Here is a 9,303-nt window from a genome sequence, read left to right as displayed (position 1 = left end):
AGATTGTTTGGCATGTCACTGTTTTCTATGCATACAGGAAACTCAGTTTGGGGGTAGTTTAATTTGTCTAAACCTTGATTTTATTCATTATTTAAGAAAGAAACATTTAAAATTTAAGTCACTATAAACCAGCGAAGAAAATTCCAAATACCGATCATTGATTGAGTTTGTCAAAGTAGTTTTTAGAGGCTGGTCAAACACTCAGGAGGTTAATTGTTTCATTGTTAAAGAGATATTCTATTTTGTGTGCTCAGTTAAGTTAATGTGTGAAGTTAATGTGGATTTTTTATACTGTTGCTCTACTAAACACTTTATTGTATAACAAATTAACTGTCAAATCCTGAAAGTCTTTAATAGAAAAGGGAAAGCTAACAATCAAAGTAATAAATAATAATAATAATAATAAAATATTTTCATAACAATGCAATAAATAAGAACAGCATAATCACTATAGTACACAGAAGTTGCTGACAAACAAGTCAAGTTTAAAGATTTCTTTTTACAGGTGGGTCCCAGGATGAAAACAAAGTAAAAAATCCCCAAACCCGCAAAATATTTAATTTTAAGATGATGTATAACACCATCCAATCATCAATAAGGCCTCCACACAGGGTCCTCCCCTCTCATAGAAAGACACGCCCCTTCAATATAATTGGTCAGTGCTGCGACAACGTTGCGGTCCTCCCCCGTGGTTTGGAGCGTTTGGTTCGGTCCGTAGTAGAAGCTGCTCGGCTGGAACGGACCATTGTGGCTCAGCGGAGGAGGAGGAGACAGGTAGGAGCTGTATGGTGTGGGCTGGGTGGAGTAGGAGAGGGCAGGCAGGTGGTGCATTCTGGGACTTGGAGTGAAGGAGGAAGTCAGAGAGGTCACCTGGCCCAGGAACGACTGCTCATTGGTCCACAGAGAGGAGGAAAAGGATCTACAATCTGGAGAGAGACAACATCAACAGCTTGTCCACACAAACATCAGAAGCGTATATTACTGAGCATGAAAGTCCATTCTTGACATTGACTAAAAAGAACTTCATTCAAGGTCCACTTGTTTTTTCCAGAGCTTTCAACTGCATCGCATGGTCTTCCTCAGCAGATGGAGTTGGTTCAGTTTTGACACAAGTATTGAACTTCTGTCGTTACCCATCGTTATGACAACTGAACAAACTACATCCACTGAGGAAGACGTGAGATGCAGTTGAAAGGTCGTGCAAAAAGCTAGTAAGTGGACCTTAAGTTTGGATTTTTTTTGTCAAACAACTTATGATTAGTTTTTCTATTTTTTCTATTTCAGTTGGTTTCAATTTTAAATAAATTGCTACTACTATTAATTTTCCTTCAGTTATACCATGTATTTAATTAGTACTGTAGTACAGTTTTGAGGTACTCTGAGATGTTTCCTGTTACTTCATATTTCATACTTCACAACATTTCAGATGGAAATATAGTACGTTTTTCTCCACTACAACTATAGCTATTAATCACTTTGCAGATTAAGATTTTCATCAAAACTACAAAAAACTCTGATGCATTATTATTGTACAAGTAACCACATCATAAATCAAAATACAGCTACATTAGTGTGGATAATAAATACACCTGTATTTAATACACCTGTACACACATATGCACACTGTTGCATATTTGCAGTCCTGTATGTGAAAGTAAACACTGACAGTGTTGAGGTCTCACTTTCCTGGTTTCACCTGATTTAAAAAAAAGAAAAAAGGATTTAAATAACATCCCTCCTCTCATACCTGATGATGCCGTGCTGCTGCTGCTGAACACTCCTGACTTCACCTCCTTCTGCCTCTGTCCTGGGAGAGAGAGACAGAGAAGAAGTCAGTAATTCTGACTGAAAGCTTGGATAAAACCATCATATCATTTTCTCTGGTGCCTACTGACGTCTTGGCAGCCGCTGTCCATCCACAGTCACCTTGATGGCTCTGTGTAAGGTGGCGATCTGAGGGGGCGAGGTCAGCACATTGATGGAAAGTGTGAAACTCTTGCCTGAAAAGAATAACACACACATATACAGGAAAATTGTAGAGGTTTTTCGAAATTTTAATTAACAACAAACCATAGTTATGTAGGGTGACTTGTTACGGTAATTCAAGTGTAACCGGCTGTTTAAAGTCAAATCAAGTCAGTTTTGTTATAGTTGATTCAAGGGTCTAAGGACAGAAGGTGTCATATGTTGGAAAGATTGACTGCAAAGCCTGCTGAGACAAACTTGTAATTTTGGGACATATAATAAACTTGACTTGACTAATGGTCACGTGATGGCTTGATACTGGTAGTCCATGAATGATAGCTGGTTAAAAACCCACCATATTGGAGGGTAGATGACAAGACAAAATGCCTACTTTCTGTGTGAGGGAGGGCATTTAAATTACAAAAGGTAAAATTCAATAGGGGAGGAGGTGGCTACCTATCACAGGCCTCCGTTAGTCGATGTTTATGTATATTAATTATTGTATCAGTAGAGTATCTGCCTATCTACCTCTACCGCTGCGACCTATGAAGCGGAGGTCATTAAAGTAGGCGTAGCCTTCCTTCATGGTTGCTGTGGCGTTGCGTAGCTCAGCGCTGCTATTGTCTTCGTTGCCAGCCATCACTGTGACAACCACACCGTCTGGCACGTCGTTGCCCAGGGCAACCACCTGGAGGATGGAGAAAGGTTAGGGACTGGTCCTTTACACTTGCAAAGGGGATTTGTACATAGTGGGAGAAAAATGGTCAGCCCGGAAGGCTAAACTCAGGGCAAAATGTACCACTGACATCTGATGACCTTTGACATTAGACTTGACTAGACAAATATAGACATAGATAGATAGACAGACAGACAGACAGACAGACAGACAGTTAGAACAGACAGACAGATAGATAGATAGATGGATGGATATATATATATATTGATAGAAATATAGATAGATGGATGATTCCTCACAGTGAAGGCTCTCGGCAGGGTCTTGTTACACCTCCAGTGCTGCGGCAGGCTGCTGCAGAGGAAGTTTGGGCTGTCAGTATGTACCAGGCCTCTGGGTGGCGCGGTGCTGCTCTGGTCGTCCATTTTGCGGTTGGTGGGTGATGGTGCGGGCCGACGCTTCGTCACAGGATCTGAGAGGCAGCAACAGAGAGACAGAAAGATTTTTCTACCTTTCTTTCCTTTGTTTTTCTTTTTTTGTCCAGTCCTCTGAAATGTCGGCCATATTAGTCTTTAATGTGTTTTGTTTTGCTGAAAACTTAATTCATAAACAAAATTAAAAATAAAATGCATTCACACACTAATCTTTGTTCACCTGGTAGTGATATGCTTATGGCTGTAATCCAGCAATAGAAAAAGCATAAAGGTGAGAGCAGAGGAAGAAAAATAAGCAGCAGTAAAAGCCCTTACATCGTTTAGTCTGCATTTGATATCTAACTTTTCCCACCACAGACTCCTCACAGTTCCCAGGCTTACAGGTGGCATGGTTTACCCTAAACCCTTAGTTAAATGTTTAATTTAGATATCAAACTTTCTTTTGAATTATGGTAAAGTATTTTCCCTCAATGGTTTGAAGCCTCTCTATAACACAAAAATACTTCCCTGCAGGGACTCAACAAATGTAGTCTAAACCTGCTACTAAGGTCAAGCAAGACCTGTTGATTTGTTTGAACCATCAGTGCTGCAGCCATCTTGGGTCCCTAATCTTTAGTCAAATAAACCAAGTTTACAAAAGTTAAAAATCGTAAAATTGTGTGAATATGACCTGAATTGTGCTTTTTATTAATATAAGTTTACAAAACACAGAAACCTCAGTCTGAAACCATGGAGGTAAGAAGTATTTTGCTTATTTAAACTGGCCTTTAACAAGTATATGAAGCTAGCTGAAATATTTAACTATTCTAGCAAGTTGAAATATTTATTTATTCTAGCATTAATATGGATATTGATTGCTAGCCTTCTTCTTGCCAGCAAAGTAGCCTATTGTCTCCTCTTCTTCACCACTAATTTGTATTTCACAAATTACTTAGTTATGGGACGCTATCTGTCGTCATCCCTTTTCCACTCTGTTTTCTCAAAAAATAAAAGTTTAAGTATTTCAATAACCGTGAGAGACCCAAAAGAGTAGAAAACTACAGCAACCAGAAAACTCGCACTTCCTGAGTCGATTTACGTCATCAAATCGCGCCGAAAATCAACCAAAACGAAGAGTGTCAGCAGGAGAAGCAACAGCGTTTTCTTGAACGACTTTGGTGAGAATTTTTAATTATTTTGGACCCTTTTCTTTTTCTCTCTCTCTCTCTCTCCGGTTCTCTCCTCCTCCTCCTGTCCGTCTTTTTTTTGTTTTTACTCTGTTCTGCATTGTGTTTTATTCACCGCAGTGTTTGAATAGGAGGGAACTGCGCTGTATTATCATTCAGATTTTACTGCCGGAGGGGAAGTTACTGCGGTCACACCACCTGTCTCCACTGTGTGTGTATTTATTTATTTATGTATGTATGTATTATGTATGTATGTATGTATGTATGCATGTATGTATGTATGTATGTATGTATGTATGTATGTATGTGTGTGTCAAATCTCTGTGTTTGGACGGTGTGTTGATTTGCCTCACATCTGTTCTGCTATCTTGTTATTTTAGGCTCTTGGCTCAGCTTCTGTCCACTGTCATACACAGCTGACTAGTTTTGTTTTGGTTAAATGATCCCAGAATACCAAAGTGCACATTACAGACTACATTCAGAACAGTGATTGTCTTTTGTTGACATTGTATCTGTGTGTGGGGAGAAACACTTAGACACTCAGTTGTCAGTTTATTAGGTACACCTAACTAAAACTAATGCACGTTTATACAACAGTCCTTCAATAAATATTGCCTTCATGAAGGTTATAAAGTTTTTACTGAACAGTACAATTCATCAGCACCACAAACTACAGCCTCCAAACAGTTGAATCGACACCTCTCTAAAACAGTTTCAACAACAACTGAACATCAAAACCTGCATGAAGGGAGGATTTACTGCAGGACTGTTGCATTGACTGTATTAATTTTAGCTAGAAGGGAGGATTTACTGCAGGACTGTTGCATTGACTGTATTAATTTTAGCTAGGTGTACCTAATAAACTGGCACCTGAGTGTATATCTTCGCTGTTACCAAGTTTGAATATTAGCTGGTTTGGAACTATATTGTCCATATTGTGGAAAATTGTCTTTGGCTTCACAACACAGCACTACGACAGTTGATGAGATCAAAGAGAAAGTACACACAGCATCAACAAACAACAGGATTTAAAACATCATTAATACAGTAAAGAATAAAAAAGGGTTGCATCTGCATTTAGCATTCTTACTGCATTCTTGCTGAATCTGAACTTACAGAATCTGTCTTTAAAAGTGTCCTGTGTGGAAGTCAGGTTGTCCCAGCAGCAGAAGATGTGAGAATGAGACACTCAAGATAATAAAGCAACATCTAAATACATTTTTGATGAACTAAATAATGATGCAGCATCATTGTTGACAGATTTACAGCTTGGAATAGTTGTGCAGCCTTTTTGTTATCAGATGTGCTGCTGGTGGGAGAAAAGTGTCTCCAGAAGTCAAATATTGTACATTATTCAGTGCATTGCTGTCTGGTTAGATTTACAAAAATGAGTCTGGATATGCAGAATATATACATGTGGTGTGGGTTTAACGCAGCTCTGTTTCTTTGTTTTGTTCTTGTCATCAGGTGGGTGTGGTTATGAGCAGTCCCATGGCTGCCTCCGCCACCTCCACTTCTAAAGACCGTCCAGTTTCCAGGACCAGCTTCATTCCAGAGCTACAGAGCATGATGTGAGACACACACACACACACACACACACACAGAAGGAGACTCACCCCAGTACAGCATTGGGCTGGTGCAGCTGAACAGACTATTTGAAGCCATAGAAACCTGTTAAACAAATGACAGAGCCACAATAATCACACTGGGAAGTGTTTCGGCCAGTGATACTCTGCAAAAACCAAACTGCCTCCTGGAAATAAAAACTATTAAAACGACACAGATGTCTACAGACAAGAGCTTGTTTAAGTATAAGCGGTACAAACTAAACAAACCATTATATATAATAAAAGGGAAACATTCCATTGCTGGCATTGTTAAGTGAAGTAGAAATAGCTCACAAATGTCAAAGAAATATCACATAACATCATTCCTTAATAACAATCAATGCACATTTAAGATATCATCACTAGACTTTCAGTTCACAACAATGACTAGTAAATACTCCAAACATATAGACAGTATCACAATAAAGGTGATTAACATGAAGTCTAGCTGAAATTAATGGCCACATTTTGCCTAAACTGTCTTTGCAGTAAACAATTTGTCGATTAATCGATGAGTCACTCAACAGAATGAATTGGCAACTATTATTAATCTATTAATTGTTTGACATTTTTAGGCAGAAATTTCCAATATTAACCAGTTCCAGTTTCTCAATTATGAGGTTTTGCTGTTTTCTTTGTCTTATTCGACAGTAAACTGAATATCTTTGGGTTTTGGACTGTAGGTAAGCGAAAACAGATGTTCCCTTGGGCTTTAGGAAATTGTGATCTACATTTTTCACCATTCTCTGATATTTTCTAGACCAAACAATTAATCGATTTATCAAGGATTTAAGAGAGATTGGCAGATTAATCAATGATAAAAATAATCGTTAGTTGCAGCCCTACTTTGTAGTGATTACTCAATGAAAAAAGTAGAAAAAAGACAGTTGTACAACTTTGCTTATTGTAACTGAAATGTTAAGATTACAGAAAATCACTTGCACTACATTTGCACTGCTATGATTTGACTGTTTTTTATCTGTAGAGAGAAAAACCCAGAGGAATTGTTTTTCTGTCACAAATTACACCTTTCTGTGGGTTTTTCAAAAGAAGCCACGTGTGTGGTGTGGCGTTTGATTAGTGTGAGTGAGTGTGTGTGTGTGTGTGTGTTTTGAGGTACTCACCTTGTGTTGTGTGTGTGAGCTGCAGAGAGATGGTGTTGGTGGTCAGAGAGGCTGAAACCCAACTAAACCCCAAAACCTAAAACCAACGCTTAGCCTGAAGCCAACCTCTGAACCTGAGGCCAACCTGCCCACAACTCCAAACCAAAGCCATTCTCACTCGTGTGATTGATAGCTATAATCAGCCAATCACAGTGCAGATGACGGGGGGTGGGGGGCGGAGAGTCAACAACGGGGACTGTCTGGGGAAAGAATAGATGGAGAGACAGAGGGAAAGAGTAGAAAGGAGAGAAGGAAAGAGCTTCAGGATGTGGGTTAGTCTGCAATCATGGAAGTGGCTTTTCTGGATGCAAATTGAGGTTTGACCAAATTGTGGTCAAAGTGTGTCGACCTCAGTGTATGTGTGAGGGCAGTCGAGAGAGACAGGTAGAGAAAGAGAGACCTAGACAGACATGTAAATATGTATACATTTGCGAGCTCTGTGTTTATTTGGACAGCGACATGTTTATTGTTTTTTCTCATGAGTTTCATTACTTCAGCTGTGATGTGTTACAGTGACTTTAAGTACACACACTCCTGTTTTGAGGTGCAGGCTTTTGGTCAGATAGACATTATGCTCAAATATTTAACTTAAGGTCTGGGTATCAAAAAAATAAAAAATAGTGCATATACAATACCCAAGTTTTAGTAGCAAAACCAAAATGATTTTGATGCCATACTAAACATGTTGTTGTTGTTTCACATTTCATAAATGTTGTCTAAACACAAGCAGCCGTAGAAGTGCTCAGTGGCTTGTCGTCTCACTGCAGCAGATTCATCAGAATCAGAAGAATCTGTAATTTTCTTCAAGATTCTCCATATATTTCTCAGTTTATTGCTGTTAAGTGCTAATTTAGCAGTCATTTTATTAGTTAAGTTAAATAATGTATTATATTTACATAAATAAATGCAATAAATGTCTACATCTCTGCTTTTTTTTTGTTTGGTACAGCACAATAGAGGATCAGCCTGTCAATTCCATGAAAGCTGTTATATTTGCCATTTTAAACATCCAGTGTTTGGTGTTATGACTGACACAGTTTCACATTTTGGCAGCACAAACAGCAGCTTGACTAGAATAAACGGAAGAAACGAACTGAGCAGTGAGATTACATCAACAAACAATAATAAAACAAAAAGATGTCACATGACTGAACTAGTAGATTGACAAGTGATCTCTCAGACCTGTGGTGTAAAATCAGCACAGCAGATGCTTCCAAAACAAACCAAAGTATTTATTTGAATATAAATGTTTTAGCAGCTCAGTCTAACAGTATTTCAGTGTTTCAGAGGATTCACTTGAAACTCTGCTTGGCTCTACATTACTGTGGTTAATATTTTGCGTCTTTGTGTGTGTGTGTGTGTGTCAGGTTTGCTCTGGGAGACGCTCGTAGGCCTCTGCACGAGACAGCAGCTCTGGTGGAGGACATTGTGCACACACAGCTCATTACTATGGTAACATAAACACAGTACACTGGTACGCAGATATAATGGTGGTAATAGAATAAAATGAGCAGTGTTCACATCAGAGTAAGACTTTTTAAAGCCTGAACCAGCTGTAAATTTAACAATTTCTGAATTTTTAAGATTTTTAAGTTTTGAAGAGGCTTTCTTTACCATTTTAACAACCTCCACGAAACTCAATAATACTTGACTGTCATTTTCCTTTATGAACACCTCCACTTACGGTCATAGATCATTTGACAGTTTCGGCACTTTTGAGATTTTATTTTAGATTTTCTTTATGCCAAATAATTACAAGATTAAGATTTTTTCAGGATAAATGTCTGATGATATCCTCTTATTTCTGAACCTTTTAAATTACATTAAAATGAGTGTAACTAATGCTCTATGATGCTAATTTAACTGATGTGATTGGTTTATTTATCAGCTGCATCAGGCCTGCGAGGGGGCGGCTTTTCGTGGGTCAAGGGTGATTTCAGCCGAGGACATCCTGTTCCTAATGAGGAGGGACAAGGTAAACAAAACACACATTAAAAAAAACACATAAAATACACGACACACAACACACTGAAGGATTATTTTCTTATTAAAAATAACCCTGTATAAATCTGCAAAATATCAGTGTCACCATTGGTTTGTAGCTTTGAAAAGAATAACCATTAATATTGACTCTCATCACCCTTTCTTTTTCTGATCTTCACTTTCTCTCTCTCTCCTTATGTCTGCCTCAATGTCTCTTGACCAGAGGAAAGTGGCGAGGTTATTAAAATATCTCCAGTTTAGAGATTATAAATCCAAACTACTCAAAACTCTAGAGGATGAAGACGCGCAGCA

At 38.4% G+C, this 9,303-nt stretch overlaps 2 protein-coding genes across 4 annotated transcripts in view; one reads left to right on the top strand and one right to left on the bottom strand.

The window, feature by feature from the left end:
- Nucleotides 1-141: 141 nt before the first annotated feature.
- LOC122884757 (runt-related transcription factor 3-like) lies at nucleotides 142-3,462 on the bottom strand. The gene is made up of 6 exons (XM_044215067.1): nucleotides 3,416-3,462; nucleotides 2,941-3,208; nucleotides 2,494-2,653; nucleotides 1,896-2,000; nucleotides 1,748-1,807; nucleotides 142-926 (listed from the first exon to the last, which is right to left on the bottom strand). Exons 1-6 carry the CDS (start codon nucleotides 3,460-3,462, stop codon nucleotides 592-594), a joined length of 975 nt encoding a protein of 324 aa, XP_044071002.1. The 3' UTR covers nucleotides 142-591.
- Nucleotides 3,463-4,089: 627 nt separating this feature from the next.
- The window catches only part of supt3h (SPT3 homolog, SAGA and STAGA complex component), a 20,980-nt gene continuing 15,766 nt past the window's right edge, over nucleotides 4,090-9,303 (top strand). Inside the window, exons 1-5 of one of the 3 annotated variants that reach the window (XM_044214168.1) lie at nucleotides 4,090-4,229; nucleotides 5,706-5,809; nucleotides 8,376-8,460; nucleotides 8,897-8,983; nucleotides 9,215-9,303. The exon at nucleotides 9,215-9,303 is cut by the window's right edge and continues 8 nt beyond it. In XM_044214168.1, coding sequence (XP_044070103.1) covers nucleotides 5,718-5,809; nucleotides 8,376-8,460; nucleotides 8,897-8,983; nucleotides 9,215-9,303 — 353 coding nt within the window. In that variant the 5' untranslated portion in view covers nucleotides 4,090-4,229; nucleotides 5,706-5,717. Of the gene's footprint in view, nucleotides 4,230-4,369; nucleotides 4,448-5,705; nucleotides 5,810-8,375; nucleotides 8,461-8,896; nucleotides 8,984-9,214 lie in introns of those variants that run through there. The other 2 variants (XM_044214170.1, XM_044214169.1) reach the window with 2 other exon arrangements.

The sequence above is a fragment of the Siniperca chuatsi genome, linkage group LG11, assembly GCF_020085105.1.
Source record: "Siniperca chuatsi isolate FFG_IHB_CAS linkage group LG11, ASM2008510v1, whole genome shotgun sequence".
NCBI classification, from domain to species: Eukaryota; Metazoa; Chordata; class Actinopteri; order Centrarchiformes; family Sinipercidae; genus Siniperca; species Siniperca chuatsi.
The sequence above is the reverse complement of the archived record's forward strand: the minus strand, read 5'-3'. Positions and strand labels throughout refer to the sequence as shown.